This window comes from Aquarana catesbeiana, linkage group LG02 (assembly GCF_042186555.1).
Source record: "Aquarana catesbeiana isolate 2022-GZ linkage group LG02, ASM4218655v1, whole genome shotgun sequence".
Classification (NCBI taxonomy): Eukaryota; Metazoa; Chordata; class Amphibia; order Anura; family Ranidae; genus Aquarana; species Aquarana catesbeiana.
In genome coordinates this window covers 627,414,036-627,436,435 of record NC_133325.1, presented here as the reverse complement: position 1 = coordinate 627,436,435, position 22,400 = coordinate 627,414,036, and the positions used below count along the sequence as shown (strand labels likewise).

Below are 22,400 nucleotides of genomic sequence, written 5' to 3'. Positions count from 1 at the left end.
ATCAGCGGGGAAATCCGCTGAGAGCTGATAAATCATCTGTTGTTAAGGATGCGATGGCTGGGTTCCCGGCCCGCTCCTTAACAATCAACTATTGTTAACCACTTAAAAAAAAGGGGGGAAGAAATTGCGCTAGGTGCAAAAAAAATGATGTCAAAAATGAAAAACCATGAAGGAAATCCTGCGACTAAAACACCAAAGACCCCCAATACAAGGGCACAAAAAGCATAACCAAAATAAAACAAGTGTAGTGCTGGACTAATTATATAGTGCACATATGTGTTAACACATGTGGATTGTTAGTGTTGTGACCTAAAATTAATAAATCACAAAATTCAATAGTGAAAATTAATAAATAAAATTGACTGATGTAAAACCATACCCTAAAAGGATGTATACAAAGTAAAACAAGTATAAATGAATAAACATAAGATTAAAGTTCATAAATGTGATAAGTGCATATAAGTAGTGAAATGAAAAAGCAAGTCCACAAAAAAAGGCCAATGCAAGGTCCGGGGTTACAAGATCCACCGTCAGTGCAGCCCGCCACCAGATGTTTAAAGTTGGAGGCTTACCAGAAAGCCTGCGACCGCCCTTATTCAGGGGGGTCAAAACAGGCTTAGAAGTGGAAGATGAATTCCAGGGGATATCTCACAGTGGGTTCCTCGGATTAACCTGCCAGTCTCCTTGCTGGACACTCAATCCTGCAGTAACGGGGGCGCCGGTATGGAGGGGATGCTCTCCAGGGTTCCTTCAATTTGAGCCCTAGTTCACATTGGTGCGTTTTGGCATGTGGTTCAGGTTGGTCTTCTCCTTTTAAAATGTCTGTGACTCAATCCAGTCCAATCCAATCTTCTGTCCTTCGAAGTCTCTTAAGAGACCTTAAGAGATAAGATAGGTGATATCAAACCCATTCTAAGGATACCTTATTTCACAGCGCAGCTTGGCGGTCACGTGACTCCTCGCTGTTCCCCCTCCCAATCTGACAGCTCCAGCAGAGGGGCCGAGAATCACCCGCTGGCATCAGCCGTTCTGGTTAAACAAAGCCCCTTCCAGTAGCCCTTTATCTTAGTCTTGAGGCAGTTTGGGTTTTCCACATCACAAGATCACGGTAATTGTCTGTCACAGTGGTTACATGATTGGGAACCCGTCCCAACGACTCCTGTTGATAAACAGAGAACAGGAGTTGTATGTGACAGCTAAGGCTGGCCAAACACGAGTCCTTTTTTCTTTATTCAACCAGTGGGTTGATAAAAAGTAAATTACTTAATTCCCCCATCCATTCACTTGATGTGGATGGGGGAATCCCTCCCACTGAGCTATTGTATTCTGACAGTGGGGAGACTTCCTCGCCATCAGAATACACTCATCAGCACTGCTGGCTATAGCCGGTGGTGCTGATCAAGAGAACATTTTCCACAAGGCTGGTTGTACATAAGTCAATGAATAGATCAACTTGTTTATAACCAGCCTGCCCATACATGGATCAAGATTTGGCTGATCCCTGCTGAACTAAATGAATTTCGATCTGTGTATGGTCGACCTAAGTCACAGAGTGAGCATGCTCTCAGCACAGAAGCTTCAGCGACCATTGATGCATACAGTGCTGTGAAAAGTAATTGCCCCCCCCCTTTTTTAAATCATGAGTAAACTGTAATTAACCACATTTTTTGGAAACCTGGGTTAAATTTCACTAGCCACACCCAGGCTTGATTACTGCCAGACCTATTGAATCAAGAAATCACTTAAATAGAAGCTGTCTGACAAAGTGAAGAATGCTAAAAGATCTAAAAACGCAACACATCATTCCATGACCTAAAGACATTTAAGAACAGATGAGAAACAAAGTAATTGACATGTACCAGTCTGGAAATGGTTACAAAGCCATTTCTAAAGCTTCGGGACTCGAAGCGAACCACAGTGAGAGCTTTTAGAGAAAAAATTTTGAACACTGGTGAACCTTCCCAGGATTGGCCGGCCTACTAAAATGACTCCAAGAGCACAACAATGACTCATCCAGGAGGTCATAAAAGAACCCAGAACAACATCTAAAGAACTGCAGGCCTCACTTGCCTCAGTTAAGGCCAGTATTCATGATTCATCATTAAGAAAGACTGGGCAAAAATAGCATCCAATCATCGGAGAGTCCCAAGGCGAAAGCCACTGCTGACCAGAAGCAACACAAAGACTCGTCTCACATTTGTCAAAAAACATCTTGATTATCCCCAAGACGTTTGGACAAATATTCTGTGGACTGCTGAGACTGAACTTTTTGGAAGGTGTGCGTCCCGTTACATCTGGCATAAAACTAACAAAGCATTTCATAAAAAGAACACCATATCAACAGTCAAACATGGTGGTCGTAGTGCGATGGTCTGAGGCTGATTTTCAGCTTCAGGACCTGAACGGCTTGCCATAATTTATGGAACCATGAATTCTGCGCTCTACCAGAAAATCCTGAAGGTGAATGTCTGGCCATCAGTTTGAAAACTCAAGCACACTTGGGTTATGCAGGAGGACAATGATCCAAAACACACCAACAAGACCACATCTGAATGGCAAAAAATAAAACAAAAATTAAGATTTTGGAGTGGCCTAGTCAAAGCAGGGCTGTCTTAGCGAGCGGGCACACCTGGGCACTGCCCAGGGGCCCCACCTGCATGGGGGGGCCCTGCACTTTCTCTGTCCCCTTGCAGTTTAGTTTGTAACATGTACTGCTTTTTCAAGTCGATCGGGTCAGCAGGAGCATCAGCAATGCGGGGGGAGGCTGCCTGTAACACTCCCCTGTCATTTAATCAAGTTAGGCTGTTTCTCTGAGATCTCCAATATCTCCAGAGACTTTGTGGGCAAAGCCAGGGGTGTGGCTGCCTCCTCCACTCCTTCCTAAGACTCGTTCACTCAAGCTGAGGAGGAGAGACCACAGCAGCCCCGGGAGTGTTTGCATTCAGCAATGCTGTAAGTGACTGAGCATGTCATGGCATACTGCACTAACCTGCCACTATTTCATTCTATACTACCCAGACCTACCACTACACCTCCCTATACTATCCAGACCTACCATTACACCTCCCTATACTATCCAGACCTACCACTACACCTCCCTATGCTATCCAGACCTACCATTACACCTCCCTATACTACCCAGACCTACCACTACACCTCCCTATACTATCCAGACCTATTACTACACCACCCTATACTAGCCAGACCTACCACTATACCTCCCTATACTACCAAGAACTACCACTATACCTCCCTATACTACCCAGACCTACCACTATACCTCCCTATACTATCCAGCCTTACCACTTTACCTCTCTATACTACTTAGACCTATCACTATACCTCCCTATACTACCCATACCTACCACTATACCTCCCTACACTATCAAGACTTACCACTATACCTCCCTATATTACCCAGACCTACCACTATACCTCCCCATACTATCCAGACCTGCCACTGTACCTCTCTATACTATCCAAACCTACCTCTGTACTGCCCTATACTATCCAAACCTACCTCTGTACTGCCGTATACTATCCAAACCTACCCTTGTACTGCTGTATACTATCCAAACTTACCTTTGTACTGCTGTATACTATCCAAACCTACCTCTGTACTGCCGTACACTAACCAAACCTACCACTGTACTGCCATATACTATCCAAAGCTACCTCTGTACTGCCATATACTATCCAAAGCTACCTCTGTACTGCCCTATACTATACAAAGCTACCTCTGTACTGCCCTATACTATACAAAGCTACCTCTGTACTGCCCTATACTATCCAATGCTACCTCTGTAGTGCCCTATACTATCCAATGCTACCTCTGTACTGCCCTATACTACCCAAACCTTCCCCATACTACCCTAACCTGCCACTATACTGCCTATACTACCCTAACCGGCCACTATACCACCTTATACTACCCAAACCTGACACCATACATTACTACACCCTATTCTGTACCTCCTGACCTCCCCTCTACTGTGTCCTCCAACCCCCCTGTACTGTGCCTTCCTGCCCCCCATACTGTGTACAGTCATACATAAATACAGGCGGCTAAATGGCTGGGAGAGGCATTTATGATAGGGAGCAATGTGTACAGGGAGGGGGATAGTTTCAAAAAGAAGTGGGAGCAGTGTGTACAGGGAAAAATAGTCAGTGTATACAGGGGGTCAGTGTAATATGGGGGGGGGGGGGGGCAGTGTGTAGAGAGGGCGGGACAGTGTGTATAGGGGTGAATTTAATTTGGGATAATTCCCTGGTTTTCTGTATGTGTTGTTTCTTAACAGACTAAAAAGACACGCCCAAAATTTAGCATTATTTAGCCATACCCACTCCCTGCCATCGCACGCATAGCACACCGCAGGTGACCTTCTCCCTTGTAGGGGCCCTAGTGTATTACTTTGCCCAGGGGCCCATGATGTTATTAAGATGGCCCTGCGTCAAAGTCCTGACCTAAATCCAATCCAGATGCTGTAACATGACCTTAAACAGGCTGTTCATGCTCAAACCCTCCAATGTGGCTGAATTAAAACAATGCTGCGAAGAAGAGTGGGCCAAAATTCCTCCACGCAGATGTGAAAGACTCATTGCCAGCTATTGCAAATGCTTGATTGCAGTCGTTGCCGTCAAGGGTGGCACAACCAGTTGTTAGGTTTAGGGGGCAATTACTTTTTCAAATAGGGCCAGGCAGGTTTGGACAGCTTTTTTTCCTTAATTATATAAATCATCATTTAAAAACTGCATTGTGTAATTACTCGGGTTATCTTTGTGTAATATTAAAATTTCGGAATCATTTAAACGTGACAGATATGCAAAAAAAAAAAAATCAGAAAGTGGACAAATCATTTTTCACAGCACTGTAGGTGCACCATGTGCATTTTAAGGCCCAACCTTCCTGCCATCACACATTTGTGTTACGAGGTCAGAAAGAGGTTACAGTTAATACAGTATATAACATCCTGAGCAATTCAAACTAAGCATATAATGAAAAAAAAAATATGCAGTGTTTGCTTTTTATGAAAACTCAATGTCAAATAATTCAGAAATATAGACAGCTAAATCTTGTTATTTCTTGTATAAGACAAATATGGCCCTCTCTTCTCTCTTGGAAATGATTATGCATGTCTTTGTTGTACTTAGTTTGAATTGCCCAGGATGGTGATCTTTTCCCAACAGACATTCGCTGAAGGGATTTTTGCTGACATTATATCAACATTTTATTGATATTAATTTTATTAAACTTTTTAGTGATTTTTCATTTGCAACATGTGACTTTTCTTGTTTATGTGGTCGATGACAAATTGTACATGTACAAAGTCAAAATGCTTGCAACAGGCGTCTCCTATTTATTTTGTATTTGTTCTAAATAATACAAATGATAGCTGATTGTCAAGACTGTAATCACAAGATGCAGCAGCTTGTCACTATGAAAATTAAAGAGTATTCCTGCGCTATCGTAATGCTGGGGTCAAGGAGATAGGAGATAAAGAATAATAATAAGGCTGATATATGGAAAAGCAGCTCACACCGGGTGGGGTGCAGCCTGCCCCTCGCTCAGGTAAATCAAATGAAAGTGTGGTGTTGCGCTAATCCTAAATTTAAACAAGATACTAAAAGAATTGACTTAAATGTGATACCGCAGTAGTGGTGGGTGTCTCTAAGATGCGGATCTACTGCAATCAGCCATGTGTGTTTCTATAATTGCGTATAACAATAAACCTCTATCTGAGGGTGCCTATATCTGTGTATGTGTCATAAAGAACATAAAAAAAAAAAATTTATACTTGAAAAAAACTTAAATATCGACTATAACTGATAAATACACATCAAATAAGTGTCATAAGTGCTATTCGGAGTGGAAGTGAATCCGTATGCAAAAATGATATAAACCAAAACTTCCAAAGATAGAAAATATATGTATCCAAAAAATATCACAAAAAAAAAAAATAGTGGCTTACTGACCGAGCACTTGTGCACCTGCTGTCACTTAACACATCACCAGGTGCGTGTAACATATATGGTGCACTTATACCAAATAGCGTGATATACAGTCCTCTCGGTAACGTGAAAATTGAAAAAGATATTATATTTAAAAAAGTGATATCCACTAAAATAATGGTAAACTGAGTCCAGAGCATGTGATCCACTCCGTGCAGAGATAAACGTGACAAAGGTGATACAGTTCTTCATGCAGCACGGCACACACTGGTGGGCAATGGCCCCTTACCTGAGGTAATGGGGTACTCGCATTTAGCCAATATATAGAAATGGCAGCCTTTAAAGGTCCTGGAGTAAGCAAGCAGTGGGGGCGGTGGTGGTCTAATCCTATCCTGGTTTGTCACCTTTATGGACTTGCGTCTCATCAAGTAGTGTCCTGGGGTCACCGAGATAAACCAGAAAGGAAAAAATCCCCAATAGTGTAGTATTGTCTAATAGCAATGCAACTTTATTGAAATAATACAGGTACTCACATTTTATAAAAGAAAATCAGGCGGAAATCCGACGAGCAGCGAGCTCGTAGTACAAATACAAACAGAAAATGCCTTTCCCGTCCCTACGCGTGACGTCACGACCCACGTGACTTCTTCAGGGATCCCCTGAAGAAGTCAGGTGGGTTGTGACGTCACGCGTAGGGACGGGAAAGGCATTTTCTGTTTGTATTTGTACTACGAGCTCGCTGCTCGTCGGATTTTCGCCTGATTTTCTTTTATAAAATGTGAGTACCTGTATTATTTCAATAAAGTTGCATTGCTATTAGACAATACTACACTATTGGGGATTTTTTCCTTTCTGGTTTATCTCAGTGACCCCGGGACACTACTTGATGAGACGCAAGTCCATATAGGTGATAAGCCAGGATAGGATTAGACCACCACCGCCCCCACTGCTTGCTTACTCCAGGACCTTTAAAGGCTGCCATTTCTATATATTGGCTAAGTGCGAGTACCCCATTACCTCAAGGTAAGGGGCCATTGCCCACCAGTGTGTGCCGTGCTGCATGAAGAGCTGTATCACCTTTGTCACGTTTATCTCTGCACGGAGTGGATCACATGCTCTGGACTCAGTTTACCATTATTTTAGTGGATATCACTTTTTTAAATATATCTTTTTCAATTTTCACGTTACCGAGAGGACTGTATATCACGCTATTTGGTATAAGTGCACCATTTATGTTACACGCACCTGGTGATGTGTTAAGTGACACCAGGTGCACACGTGCTCGGTCAGTAAGCCACTATTTTTTTTTTTTTTTTGTGAGATTTTTTGGATACATATATTTTCTTGCTTTGGAAGTTTTGGTTTATATCATTTTTGCATACGGATTCACTTCCACTCTGAATAGCACTTATGACACTTATTTGATGTGTATTTATCAGTTATAGTAGATATTTAAGTTTTTTTCAAGTATAAAAAATGTTTTTTTATGTTCTTTATGACACATACACAGATATAGGCACCCTCAGATAGAGGTTTATTGTTATACGCAATTATAGAAACACACATGGCTGATTGCAGTAGATCCGCATCTTAGAGACACCCACCACTACTGCGGTATCACATTTAAGTCAATTCTTTTAGTATCTTGTTTAAATTTAGGATTAGCGCAACACCACACTTTCATTTGATTTAGCTTGTCACTATGGCTTCTTGTAAGCAGTTAGTTCTGAAAAGAACAAAGAAAAGGTGGTAAAACAAATATCTTTCCTGATGAGTTCATTGTGGGGTTCTATCACCTTTATCAATCAGTAAAGTAAAGCACATTATGTAATTAATACAACGTACCAAATTATTATATGTATAAATTATATGGAGTTTAAATATCATTCTTCTTAATTACTTTACAGCTCTTTGAAATATTTGTAAGTGGAAGCTAAAAATAAGGGGTGTATTTATAAAAAAAAAAATCTCACAGCTATTCACTATTCATCCTGTGAAACTGTATGCACATTCGGTCTATGCAAATAGGGGCAAAATCAAATGTTAGTAAGCTATTATCTCTCCAGGTCAGTTGTTCTTTATTCATACAGAATAGGGTGAATCAGAAAAACACAGCATTCTGGCCACTAGATGGAGTTGAATTGATAATAATTTAAAACAAATTACTTTTTTACTATGATTGCCAGCTCCATCTAGTGGCCATAATGCTGTATTTTTCTGATTCACTCTATTGAAAACATTCGACCTGGAAAGGTAATAGCTCAGGAACATTTGTTTCTTGCCCCATTTTCACAGAATGAATGCACATGGTAACTAATGTATCTCTGTGAATTGTTTATAACTACATCCCTGAAGTTCAGTTTTGGGCACTGAAAACCAAGATTTTTAAAAGGTAGCTTCGGTGCAAGAACAAGATGTCCCTGCAAGCCATATATCCCGTTACTACAGTATATATAAATCATACTCAAACTGCCACATGCAAGAGTTTGCTAGAGCAAAACTGTATTTAAGTTTTATAACTTTCTTTAAATATAATGAGATAAACTTGGATATGCTGTTATCATTTTTTTTCCAAAATAAAAGCACAAAGCTGTTCATTGGTTAAAGTACACTAAAAATACGCAATATGTTTAAAACGTTAGAGATTCTTGATAAATGAACGTAAGTATAGGAAGTTTATATATATGCTAAACCAACTATTATAGTATCAAATGTTGATTCTTCTATCTCAGAGAAGGAAAAAGCCAGTATGAAAGAGCTTTTGGAGTCTCTTCAAAGGACTTGTTTGAATCGATTTACAGGTAATTTGGTCATCAGAATTTGAATCAAGTAACAATCTCACACTTCCATGCAGAATATTGTCCTTCAAATAAAGCTATTGTGTCAAACTCAGACTTCATTTTTTCAAGGTTCTATGAATGTGGTTTTGTGATGTCTTCTTATGTAAATTTACAATTTGCATTTTAAAGTAAATGTCTATAATATAAGTGTTTGGGGAATCTTTTAATAACACCAGTTAAGCGGAGCATTTTGAATCTTCAAGTGCAGACTTTGTAAACTGTTCAGACACTTTGTCCCAACAGAATTAAGGTGGGGGAGGTAGTGTCAATTCACAATCAACAATTGCTAACATTTAGGTCACCTAGTAGTCCAGAGGCAGTGAAATTGAACCTCTCTGGATACATGAAGAAAAAGGAGATACACCCTAAAATGGGATTTTATCGGCAACAACGCTACCAAAATTGAGTAAAAACAAATATTTATTGGTACATATAAAAGGATCAATCACACATGTGATGATCCTATAAAAACAAAGCAACTATGAATCTGATCCTTTACCCCTATTGTATGTGTTCAAATTACTATTTCTTTGTTGTCGTGTCTGTGTGTTTTTTTGCTGCCAACTATATGCTTTGCCTTCACGGAATGCCGTTTTGTCCCTCCAGAATTTTCTCTCTTTAGTTGTTATATACTCTCTAACCATTTGGTCTATATGAGTTTTGATTGCCTCTTACTGTTTTCTAAAATTAGGTAGTTCCTTTAATGTTTCCAGATTGGCATAAATGATATAAATATCCTTTTCCAATAAGGTGATACTTTTTTGATATTCTTTTGTTAATAATTTTATCATCACCTTCCTACATTGTTGAAGGTTATTCACCCATCTTTTTTTGAAAATCATGTCAGTACTTTCAAGAGTGGAAAAAATCTGTATTCTTAATCCAAAAGGATTGATATCATCTTGGATATACTGCTCAAAGCTCTCTATGTGCCAAAACATGGAAACCTTCCTTTCCCCTAATCTTCTAATTTGAAACATAGAAGCCATTTCTGACTCCTGTGCTTCCTTTTTGCAGTGTTCTTTGTATTTCACCATAAGGGTGTCAAATTCTTTGCCCCTAAACATGGTATAGTCTCAGACCCAACAATAGCCAACTGAATCTATTCACAACAAATACAAAATGTAAATATTCTCAAAATTAACATACTTCTGAGATGGTGGAAATGGAGAAAGCGGGGGGATTGGTATTTGCTACCCGTGAATAGATAGAGATGTTTCCATCATGTCAGAAAGTGGTAAGTGGTTGCCACATCCCTGGATATATGAAGAAAAAGGCGATACCCCCTAAAATAGGATTTTTACGGCAACAACACTACCAGAATTGAGTAAAAATAAATATTTATTGGTACATATAAAAGGATCAATCACACATGTAATGATCTTATAAAAACAAAGTAAGAACAAATTATAGAATCATATAGAATCATTGCAGGCATGCAATACTGTATAATATTACTCTCCAATGTCCGAAAGCACTCTTTGATACCAAACGCATTTCATGTTCAAGCCTTTTGTCAGGGGTACTTAATAGTAAAATGTAGGTTCAAATACTTGTCTAATGACTAAAAAAGAAGAAAAAAAAGCACAATAACGTTGTGGCATAAGCATACAGTGGCAAGTATATTCCACTATTTGTGGTCTGCGACCAGTCACTGTGGGGACCTCCGTGGGGCATCCAGGTTGAACTTCGGGGTGGTATAAGAGATCTCCATTGACGCCATCTCCTGCAGCAATGTTTTTTTATTTCTGTTTGAACAACCTAGCAGAACATTGCACTATTTGTCCCATCCTATTTTGGTAGGTGCCCCATGAGCATGGTTTTTGTCCATACCTGATATACTTGCTACTGTATGCTTATGTCACAACGTTATTGTGCTTTTTTTCTTTCTTACTCATTAGTAGGGATGAGCTTCGTGTTCGAGTCGAACCCATGTTCGACTCGAACATCGGCTGTTCGATCGTTCGCCGAATTGCGAACGTTATGGGCCGTTCGCGCTAAATTCGTGTGGCGCGTCACGGCCCATAATTCACTGCGGCATCGCAGTGCATTGCTGGCTGATGATTGGCCAAGCATGCACTATGACCCGCATGCTTGGCCAATCACAGCGCCGTCAGTAGAGAGAGCTGTAATTGGCCAAAGCCAGGGTGGCTTTGGCCAATTATGGCTCAGGGGATTTAGTACACACCCCACACTATATAAGGCCGCCTGCACGGCGGCCCTGTGTAGTGTGTGTTCCGGTGTGCTGAGAGATAGAGAGAGAGAGAGAGACAGTGTCATTTGATTTGAGTTAGATAGATTAGGCAGAACAGTCAGTCAGTTAGCTGCACTTACAGTGTATTGTGTATATATATGCATCCCAGGTGTTGCATATATATATATACACTGTATTCAGTTTAGCTAGATCCGTTCCTGTTATCTTCTATCTAGACTATTTACATTTAATGCAGTGCGTCCTGCTCACAGTGTTCAGCTAGATCCGTTCCTGCTATTTACATTTAGTGCAGTGCGTCCTGCTCACAGTGTTCAGCTAGATCCGTTCCTGTTATCTTCTAGACTATTTACATTTAGTGCAGTGCGTCCTGCTCACAGTGTTCAGCTAGATCCGTTCCTGCAATTTACATTTAGTGCAGTGCGTCCTGCTCACAGTGTTCAGCTAGATCCGTTCCTGCTATTTACATTTAGTGCAGTGCGTCCTGCTCACAGTGTTCAGCTAGATCCGTTCCTGCTATTTACATTTAGTGCAGTGCGTCCTGCTCACAGTGTTCAGCTAGATCCGTTCCTGTTATTTACATTTAGTGCAGTGCGTCCTGCTCACAGTGTTCAGCTAGATCCGTTCCTGCTATTTACATTTAGTGCAGTGCGTCCTGCTCACAGTGTTCAGCTAGATCCGTTCCTGCTATTTACATTTAGTGCAGTGCGTCCTGCTCACAGTGTTCAGCTAGATCCGTTCCTGCTATTTACATTTAGTGCAGTGCGTCCTGCTCACAGTGTTCAGCTAGATCCGTTCCTGCTATTTACATTTAGTGCAGTGCGTCCTGCTCACAGTGTTCAGCTAGATCCGTTCCTGTTATCTTCCTACTGACAGGCAGGCTTGTCTGGTTACAGTATATAAAGCTACCTGAAGAAAATTACAGGTGTTCTATTTGATCCTATTAGTACCACGGTCAGGCAGCTAGACTATTTACATTTAGTACAGTGCGTCCTGCTCACAGTGTTCAGCTAGATCCGTTCCTGTTATCTTCCTACTGACAGGCAGGCTTGTCTGGTTACAGTATATAAAGCTACCTGAAGAAAATTACAGGTGTTCTATTTGATCCTATTAGTACCACGGTCAGGCAGCTAGACTATTTACATTTAGTACAGTGCGTCCTGCTCACAGTGTACAGCTAGATCCGTTCCTGTTATCTTCCTACTGACAGGCAGGCTTGTCTGGTTACAGTATATAAAGCTACCTGAAGAAAATTACAGGTGTTCTATTTGATCCTATTAGTACCACGGTCAGGCAGCTAGACTATTTACATTTAGTACAGTGCGTCCTGCTCACAGTGTTCAGCTAGATCCGTTCCTGTTATCTTCCTACTGACAGGCAGGCTTGTCTGGTTACAGTATATAAAGCTACTTGAAGAAAATTACAGGTGTTCTATCCCAGCTTAGTGCAGCTACAGGCCATTAGTATGTCTGGAAGGCCAAGAAGGAGAGGCAGACAGTCACAAGCCAATAAGAGAGGGCAAGCAGGCTCTGTGTCTAGTGCTGGTCGTGGAGACGGTGCATCCTCATCAGCACGTGGCCATGGGACACGCTTGGCCTTTTTTTCGGCAGCTGGCCGTGTTGAGCCGCAACATGCGGAAGACTTGGTCGAGTGGATGACCAAGCCGTCCTCATCCTCCTCATCCTCTCTCACCCATGCCCAGGGTGCTTTGTCTGGCAAAGCAGCGGCCTCTTCCCTCAGCTCAATGTCATCAGTGACTCCTTCCCTAGCTCCACCATGTCCTCATGAGGATTCCCTCGAACTGTTTGACCACAGTGTTGGGTACATGCTCCAGGAGGATGCCCAGCGTTTGGAAGGCTCTGATGACGATACTGAGCTCGATGAAGGCAGTAACATGAGCACGGACAGAGGGGGTGCCCAAGAAGGACAGCAATCTGGCAGTCATGCTCCCCCTGCTGCAGCATACTGCCAGGTTTGCTCCAGTGATGAGGAGGGAGGGGATGATGAGGTCACTGACTCAACGTGGGTGCCTGATAGGAGAGAGGAGGAGGAGGAGGAGGAGGAGGAGGAGGAGGAGGCGGCGGCACATCACCAACGAGGCAGGATGCCCTCCAGGGGCCAGCCTAAGGGCAGCACATTGACTGCATCACACCCCAAAGCTCCACATGTGCAGGGCGCTGCAGTCTCTGCGCGTTATTCAAAAAGTTCTTTGGTGTGGGCCTTTTTTGAGACGAGTGCATCAGATCGCACCGCTGCTATTTGCAACATATGTCTCAAGCGTATCTCGCGTGGCCAAAACATCTCCCGCTTGGGTACCACATGCTTGACCAGACATATGTTGACCTGCCATGCAGTTCGTTGGCAAGCGTATCTAAAAGACCCACACCAAAGAACAAAGAGGATCTCTCCTTGCTCCTCATCAGCTGAGATTTCCAACCCCACTAGACCTTCAGTCCTCTCTGAGACCTGCAGTGAGAGGAATGAAGGTGTAGAATTAGGTGTGTCACAGCCAAGTACTTGTGGGCAATCTGCTTTTGGTACACCGACGTCAGATTGTACCAGGCAAATTTCCCTGCCCCAGCTGCTGCACCGCCGAAAGAAGTTTGCTCCCAGCCATCCACATGCCCAGCGGTTGAATGCTAGCTTGGCAAAATTGCTAGCACTTCAACTGCTGCCTTTTCAGTTGGTAGACTCTGCCCCCTTCCGTGAGTTTGTGGAATGTGCGGTTCCTCAGTGGCAGGTACCCAAACGCCACTTTTTCTCACGGAAGGCGATTCCGGCTCTCTACCGGCATGTGGAAGGCAATGTCCATGCCTCGCTGGACAGGGCGGTCAGCGGTAAGGTGCATATTACCGCTGACTCATGGTCCAGCAGGCATGGACAGGGACGTTACCTAAGTTTCACGGCGCATTGGGTGACTCTGCTGGCAGCTGGGAAGGATGCAGGACAAGGTGCAGTAGTGTTGGAGGTTGTTCCGCCACCACGCCTCCAAAATGCTGATTGTGACACACCTCTCTCCTCCACCCCCTCCTCTTCTTCTTCCTCTATGGCCTCTTCCTCGGAACCAGCGGTGCTCCGTAGGCGTTCAAGGGGCTACGCAAGTACGCAGGCCAAAAGATGCCATGCGGTGCTTGAGCTGGTGTGCTTGGGGGACAGGAGCCACACTGGGGCAGAGGTTTTGTCAGCTCTGCAGGGGCAGGTTCAGAGGTGGTTGACGCCACGCCAACTTAAGGCAGGAATGGTGGTTTGCGACAATGGCACCAACCTCCTCTCTGCCCTCCGACAGGGACAAATGACCCATGTGCCCTGTTTGGCTCACGTCCTTAACTTGGTGGTGCAGCGGTTCTTGGGCAGGTACCCGGGCTTACAGGATGTCCTGAGGCAGGCCAGGAAAGTCTGTGTGCATTTCCGCCGGTCATATAATGCCAGTGCTCGGCTGACGGACCTCCAAAAGGAGTTTAACCTGCCCAAGAACCGCCTAATCTGTGACATGCCCACCAGGTGGAACTCAACGTTGGCCATGCTGCAGCGGCTGCACACGCAGCAGAGGGCCATCAATGAGTACCTGTGCGACTATGGCACCAGGACAGGGTCAGGGGAGCTTGGTTTTTTTTCCCCACGCCAGTGGGCCATGATCAGGGATGCATGCACTGTCCTGTCACCATTCGAGGAGGCCACGAGGATGGTGAGCAGTGACAGTGCATGCATCAGTGACACTGTCCCCCTTGTCCACCTGTTGGAGCACACGCTGCGTGGAATAATGGACAGGGCACTTGAGGCAGAACAGAGGCAGGAAGAGGAGGACTTCCTTAGCTCTCAAGGCCCCCTTTATCCAGACAGTGTTCCTGCGTGCCCGCCGATCACACAGGAAGAGGACGAGGAGGAAGAGGAGGAGGAGGAAGATTGTGTCAGTATGGAGGTGGAGCCTGGCACTCAGCATCAGCAGCAGTCTTTAAGGGATCAGTCCCAAGAAACACATGGACTTGTACGTGGCTGGGAGGAGGTGGCTGCGGACCATGTCGTTCTTAGTGACCCAGAGGACTCCGGACCGAATGCCTCAGCAAACCTACGCTGCATGGCCTCCCTGATCCTGCAAAGCCTGCGTAAGGATCCTCGTATTCGTGGTATCAAGGAGAAGGACCAATACTGGCTGGCAACCCTCCTTGATCCACGTTACAAGGGTAAGGTTGCGGACCTTATCTTGCCATCGCAGAGGGAGCAGAGGATGAAACATCTTCGGGAGGCCTTGCAGAAAGGTCTGTGCAACGCGTTCCCAGAGACTGGGAGGTTACAAACTCCTGTTTCTGGACAACGTGTTGCTGAGGCTTCGGTCAGTCAAAGAAGGAGCGGTGGAGAAGGTGGCCGTCTGACCGATGCGTTCAGACAATTTTTTGGTCCGCAGCCCCAAGGTATGATCGGTTCCAGCAACCATCGCCAGCGTCTGTTTTATATGGTGCAGGAATACCTAGGGGCAAGATCAGACTTGGACACCTTTCCCACCGAAAATCCTCTGGGTTACTGGGTCTTGAGGATGGATCACTGGCCAGAGCTTGCACAGTATGCAATTGAGCTACTGGCCTGTCCTGCATCCAGCGTTCTTTCGGAACGCACATTCAGTGCTGCTGGAGGCGTGGTAACCGATCACAGGGTGCGTCTGTCCACCGACTCGGTCGATCGGCTGACCTTCATAAAAATGAATGAGTCTTGGATCACCACCAGCTACCAAGCACCTGATGCTGATGTAACCGAATAATTTTTTTTGAAATCTCAGATCCCTTCAAAGACTGCCTATGCTGATGCTGAGTGACTATCCCTGAGTAATTATCCTCTTCCTCCTCAATCATCACGCTGATAGCTTGTAAGAACATTTTTGGTTCTGGGCGCCACCACCAGTGCCTAAGGCCCAATTTTTCAGCCCCTGTTTAACAGGGGCGTGTAATTACAATTTTTGATGTAATACTTTGCAGCAGGGCTCGTTCCTGCATTCCAACTAGAGTGTCTGTGAGGGGTTGCAGTGTTGTGGCACCAGCACCAGTGCCTAAGGCCCAATTTTTCTGCCCCTGTCTAACAGGGGCGTGTAATTACAATTTTTGATGCAATACTTTGCAGCAGGGCTCGTTCCTGCGTTCCAACTAGAGTGTCTGTGAGGGGTTGCAGTGTTGTGGCACCAGCACCAGTGCCTAAGGCCCAATTTTTCTGCCCCTGTCTAACAGGGGCGTGTAATTACAATTTTTGAAGCAATACTTTGCAGCAGGGCTCGTTCCTGCGTTCCAACTAGAGTGTCTGTGAGGGGTTGCAGTGTTGTGGCACCAGCACCAGTGCCTAAGGCCCAATTTTTCTGCCCCTGTCTAACAGGGGCGTGTAATTACAATTTTTGAAGCAATACTTTGCAGCAGGGCTCATTCCTGCGTTCCAACTAGAGTGTCTGTGAGGGGTTGCAGTGTTGTGGCACCAGCACCAGTGCCTAAGGCCTAATTTTTCAGCTCCTGTTCAACAGGGGCATGTAATTACAATTCTTGATCTAATATTTCACAGCAGGGCCCTGTGAGGGCTTACAGTGTTGTGGCCACAGCAATACCTAAGGCCCAAATTTCTGCTGAGTATATAGGGCAGGACCCTACTTTCAAACATCTAACTTACAAATGACTCCTACTTGCAAACGGAAGGAGACAACAGGAAGTGAGATGAAATCTACCCCTAGGAAGGGAAATTCTCTCCTGTAAGAGTTAATATGGGAAAACAATTTCTCCTTTCCACTGATGCTTTCCAATCCTTGTTCCACAAAAAAACCCAAATTTTCAAAAAACATTTTTCATTGGGACAAAAAAGTGAGGTGAAATCTTCTGAAGAGGAGGAAAGACAGCAAAACAAATGTCACAGGGGTGATAACCCTTCCCTATGTTTTCCAAAAAGCTTAGAAAAGATTTTTTGGCTGGAGCTAAACACGTTAAAAATGTTCAAAATTACAAACAGATTCTACTTAACAACAAACCTACAGTCCCTGTCTTGTTTGCACTGCTGTTCAGAGTATATAGGGCCTGGTGGCCCCACACCTTTCCTTATTTTAATTTGGGTGCGGGGTTCCCCTTAATATCCATACAAGACCCAAAGGGCCTGGTAATGGACTGGGGGGTACCCATGCCGTTTGTCTCACTGATTTTCATCCATATTGCCATGACCCGACATGACATTAAACCCGCAAGCAGTTTTAAATGAGATTTTTTCCTTTAAAAATGACATTTGGTGCAGGGACTGTTCTAAACATGGGAAACACGCGTCACTTTACAGGCATACTATAGACACCCCCCAGGTACGATATTTAAAGGAATATTTCACTTTTTTTTTTTACTTTAAGCATTATTAAAATCACTGCTCCCGAAAAAACGGCCGTTTTTAAAAGTTTTTTTTGCATTGATACATGTCCCCTGGGGTAGGACCCGGGTCCCCAAACCCTTTTTAGGACAATACCATGCAAATTAGCCTTTAAAATGAGCACTTTTGATTTCGAACGTTCGAGTCCCATAGACGTCAATGGGGTTCTAACGTTCGTGCGAACTTTCGGTCCGTTCGCGGGTTCTGGTGCGAACCGAACCGGGGGGTGTTCGGCTCATCCCTACTCATTAGACAAGTATTTGAACCTACATTCTCCTAACGAAAACTTGAACCTGAAATACATCGGGTACCAAAGAGCATTTTCGGACATTGGAGAGTAATATTATACATTATTGTTTGCCTGCAATGATTCTATCGTTTGTTCTTGCTTTGTTTTTACAAGATCATCACATGTGTGATTGACCTTTTCATATGTACCAATAAATTTGTTTTTACTCAGTTTTGGTAGTGTTGTCATTAAAATCCCATTTGAGGGAGTATCTCCTTTTTCTGTGTGAAATTGAACCTGTACAGCTTTACTGTGATGTTGCGGCCCCTGATCTATCATATAGCCTAGGGCCTCTGTTGCCCAATCTTTGACCCATTGGAATTTATTGAGTGGCCCTTTGGGACTTCTGCAAACATCATTGTATTTTTGTATTGGTGCTTACTTAAACCATAACTAAAGGCAAAACTTCTTTTTAGTTTTGTATAGGATTAGAACATCTGTCAGTTTTTATTGTTGTCTGTGCCCCTCTCTATTTGTCCCGTTTACCATTTACCATTAGCAGCAAAAGTGAAAGTAAAAGAAAATCCCAAATTTTGTGTTGTCCCCAGAACAGGAACAGTGGGGATATCTTCCATTAGGGACACTAATTCTGGTGTCAGCCAGGGATTCCTTCACTTTAGAGGGATTGTCTCTCACTTCCTGTTTGTCATTGGAAGAGTTTGCTTGCTTTGTCTATATAATGAGAACAAATCTTACCAACCACTGCAAGATTTCTTACACAGAAATCTAACATTTTCTTGTACATGTAGTAGTGGTAAGCAATTTCCATATCTTTTGCAAATTCAGATGGTGAGATCTTCACACTTTCACTTTTAGATTTCACACAGTTTACAATTAATAAGATGTCATTTTCTGTCTGTTTCAGTATATTGTTTATTACAGAATGCAGCTCCTTGTGGGCTCTGAAGGCAAGTGTAAATAATTGTCCTCCTATATTCGCTAAACCCCAAGCTCAAGATGACCCTTAGGCTGACCCTAATCCACGTCTCACCCTAAATGTAACCAAGCCCTTAAATGTAACCAAATCTCTAAATTATCTCTTAACAATCATATTCCCCTCTTACATTTAACCCTTACCCTAACCCTGAATTTTTTATTTTTTTGCAATATTCACCTAAAATCCAGAGATTTTTCTCATAGAACTTTATTTCTGCCACTATCATCCCCAGCATCAGTTAACCAATTACCTCTGAGCCCAGATATTCCTGGACTTCCCCCAGCCTTTTACTGGACAGTGAAATGAGAAACAGCATAGTGATGAGCTCTCTGCTTTCTCTTCATATAAACAAATTAACTGTTTGGCTTCTTGTTCTGCCTTTTCCTCTTACACTCCAGTTCTTCTATGCAAGGAGTAGAAGAGGCTGATATGAGGTCAGATTCAGGTAGATACGCTGCTTGAATTAAAAAAAAAAATACAAACATTTAATGATGTATCAATGATTTTGGAGTTTCATACATTTTTATATCTGCTAAAATTCAGCTTTAACACAAATTTGACACCAACATTTAACCCTTAACCTTGCAGTAACGTAATCCTGAAAATTAACACTTCACTTTGACTCTAAAACCTAACCTAACACTAAAGAAGAACTGCAGTGTGCCCACATAATTTATAGTAAAAACATATTTGCCATTCTGAAGCTTCCCTCCAACAACTTTGCATACTATTTTATATATACTGCAATTCTGTACTTGCTAAATATGCTGCAGAAATCTCCCTCCACTGAGTCTGGCTGCAACCATTTTAACTTTGGGCAGCTGAAGCTGCTGCCTGTTCACTTCCTGGATTTACACAGACACACAGAGGCACACCTTCAGATCTGCAGCTCTCATTGGCCCTCTTTTGACTCACCCCCTCTCCCTTCCTGGCAAACTCCCACGAGAGTGAGAGAGAGAAAGAGCTGTGCATGGTGTCAGAAGCCTAGGCTTTTAACCAGACAAGAAACAGAAAGTGGGCTGTATAAGGTATTTACTGGCAAAAAAAAAAAAAAAAAAGTTTTACTATCCAAAGTTAAAACAACAAGGGCAGAAAATTTAATAGAGGGAAAGTTGAAAAAAATGACCAAAGTTCCACTTTAAGCTCATAAAAACCTATCCCTAACTCTAGCCCCAACCTTAAACTTACTCCCTACTGTACATTAACCTTTAGAAATAAATTAATACCTTTAAATCCATTCTTATCTTGACCTGCAAAAATCTTAATGATAATCTTCACTAGGAACTGCAATGATCCACTGGGTTATCGGTTCTGCAATGGATTTGAAAGAGGTTACATATCTGATGGGTTTACAGGGATGGATTAAGTGGGTTGTCTATAGTACAATAGATAGTTTCTGCTCCAACCAGTTGACCAGGGTTGACTCTTTGTATATGCTCATATTTGTTTAGCAATAGGCTTACCCAGGTTGTCGTATAGGAACAATGTACTAGAGGACATGTGAGGTACAGGTTGATGTAAAACATACATACAGTATGTATTGGAACAATATTGTATTGAGTGTTTTGAAGAGTAGATCTTTTGTAATTAAAGTTAACAATAATGACAAAATGTATTTTTAATAATATGTATGGATAAGTATAGTTCCTTAAATGTTCCCAATGGGCTGTTCCTCCTGTCATGGTGGTTTTCAATTTAGTTTTTACTACAGATAAAAGATGGACGTGAAATTGAAATTAAAGTAGTGAAGTATTATTAGAATTCTATGACAACAGGTCCATTTAGTTTAAATTGGCTTTGCATCAGGGTCCTTGATATGCAGACTTCACAAGGGGTGGATGCTGAATGTGACAAAGATCACACCTTCCAGTCTGTGAAAGGGCTCAGCCACTTAGGCTCCAGATAATGTCCATGCTATAAATCCATGAGCAAAGCACAGGTTTGCTCTACAGAAAACTTTTGGCTAGGCTATTGGCATTCAAGTGTTATATTCCTAATAAGCAGTGACCTTGGTATTTGTGGGCACTGTTGAAAAATTCATCCTCAAGGGAAGCACTGGAGTCATCTAAATCAAGTCTCTTATCTTACCCTATTTGCTTCTCCCTCCCAGAGCACCTGCTCTGTGTTTAAATTAGAGGTCGACCGATATATCGGCCGATATTTGTCGTTTTTTAATTAATCGGTGTTGGTAGATTGTGCTGATAAAAAAGGCCGATTATAACTTCAGCGCGACTTGCAAATGACTTCTGTAATAGAAGTCAATGCAAGTTGCCTGAAGTCTTCCGTGGAGCGACTTGTTCGTCCTCTCTGGGCAGCCTGCCAAGTCTGATAAAAGAACCATGAAGAGATACAATGTTTCTACTTATCAATGAACTGAACTCAGTGTGTAGGAGTTCTCAGTTTAATCATTTAAAGACTAAATCTTTTCTGACACTTGTTGCTTACAAGTAAAAATCCTGTATTTTCTGCTAGAAAATCACTTAGAACCCCCCAAAATTATATATATATATATATATATATATATATATATATATATATATATATAATTTTTTTTTTAGCAGAGACCCTAGGGAATAAAACAGCGGTTGTTGCAATATTTTATGTCACACGGTATTTGCACCAGCGGTTTTTCAAATGCTCTTTTTTTTTGGGAAAAAATACACTAAAACAGTAAAGTTAGCTCATTTTTTTTTCATCCAAAAGTTTTGATTACCTGTTTTTGTGTATTTAATATTTAAGATATAGTTTTTTTTTTAATCTAAATTATACATACAAGTGAACCGATTGGAGGTTTGTTTTGTTTAATAAATGTTTAAATGTAAGAAATTTTCTGTATCACTTATTAATTAAGGCTGCTTTCACACTGGAGCGGGCAGGCGTTGATGGTAAAACGCTGCTAGTTTTAGCGGCACTTTACCATCATTTTAGCGGCGCTATTCGGCTGCTAGCGGAGCGCTTATAACCCAGCTAGCGGCCGATGAAATGCGCCCCTGAAGCGCCGCTGCCGAATCACTTTGCAGGTGCTTTGGCAGCGGTGCGCATTCATTTTAATGGGCAGGAGTGGTGGAGCAGCGGTATACACCGCTCCAAAGATGCTGCTTGCAGGACTTTTTTGTTAACATCCTGCCAGCGCATCGCCTCAGTGTGAAAGCACTTGGGCTTTCACACTGAGACTGCAGGGGAGCCATTTTGCAGGCACTTTACAGGCGCTATTTTTAGCCCAAAAGCCGCGATTTCTAAATATCGTCATCGGCCAGAGAAAAACCCATATCGGTTGACTTCTAGAATTAAAGATTAGAAGGCTGGAAGGTAACCAAGGTAATTATGAGAGGGGGAACTGAGTGTGCTAAGCCATTATTAGGGGAACTTCAGGGTTTCTGCTGTGCCTACAGAGGTCAGTGACAACTTGTTTGTAAGCTCATTTACTGCTTGTTAAGAGTATGTTCACTTTAAACTGGACGCATGATTAAAAATGTAAAAGCAATGCTCCAGTGAACATTGCATTTTAAATATATTCAGAGATATAAATATCCAATGTTGTATGCAAATATTAACCCCTAAAATGTTAAACTTAGCCCTGTCCTCTACTGGCTACTGAGCTTGCCAGTTGATTAATGATGTCACCTATCTCATTATGTCTCTCAAAAGGAGGCTTGAGAACTGAGGCCAAACTCCACTTCAAAATTTTGCTGCCTATATATTTGGTGCCCTTATTTTGATATGCAGTATTATTGAATAGTGAAACTATGTTTTGTATATGCATTTTTTCATCATACTGAGTCTAGATTGCCTTGGCTTGTG

General features: G+C 42.6%; 1 protein-coding gene across 3 annotated transcripts in view; it reads left to right on the top strand.

Annotated features, from left to right (window-relative positions):
• LOC141128844 (acetylserotonin O-methyltransferase-like) overlaps positions 1-22,400 on the top strand; it is a 103,679-nt gene that overhangs the window by 34,009 nt on the left and 47,270 nt on the right. For all 3 annotated transcript variants that reach the window (XM_073616406.1, XM_073616409.1, XM_073616407.1), the window contains one exon: positions 8,682-8,750. In XM_073616406.1, coding sequence (XP_073472507.1) covers positions 8,682-8,750 — 69 coding nt within the window. The remainder of the gene's footprint in view (positions 1-8,681; positions 8,751-22,400) is intronic.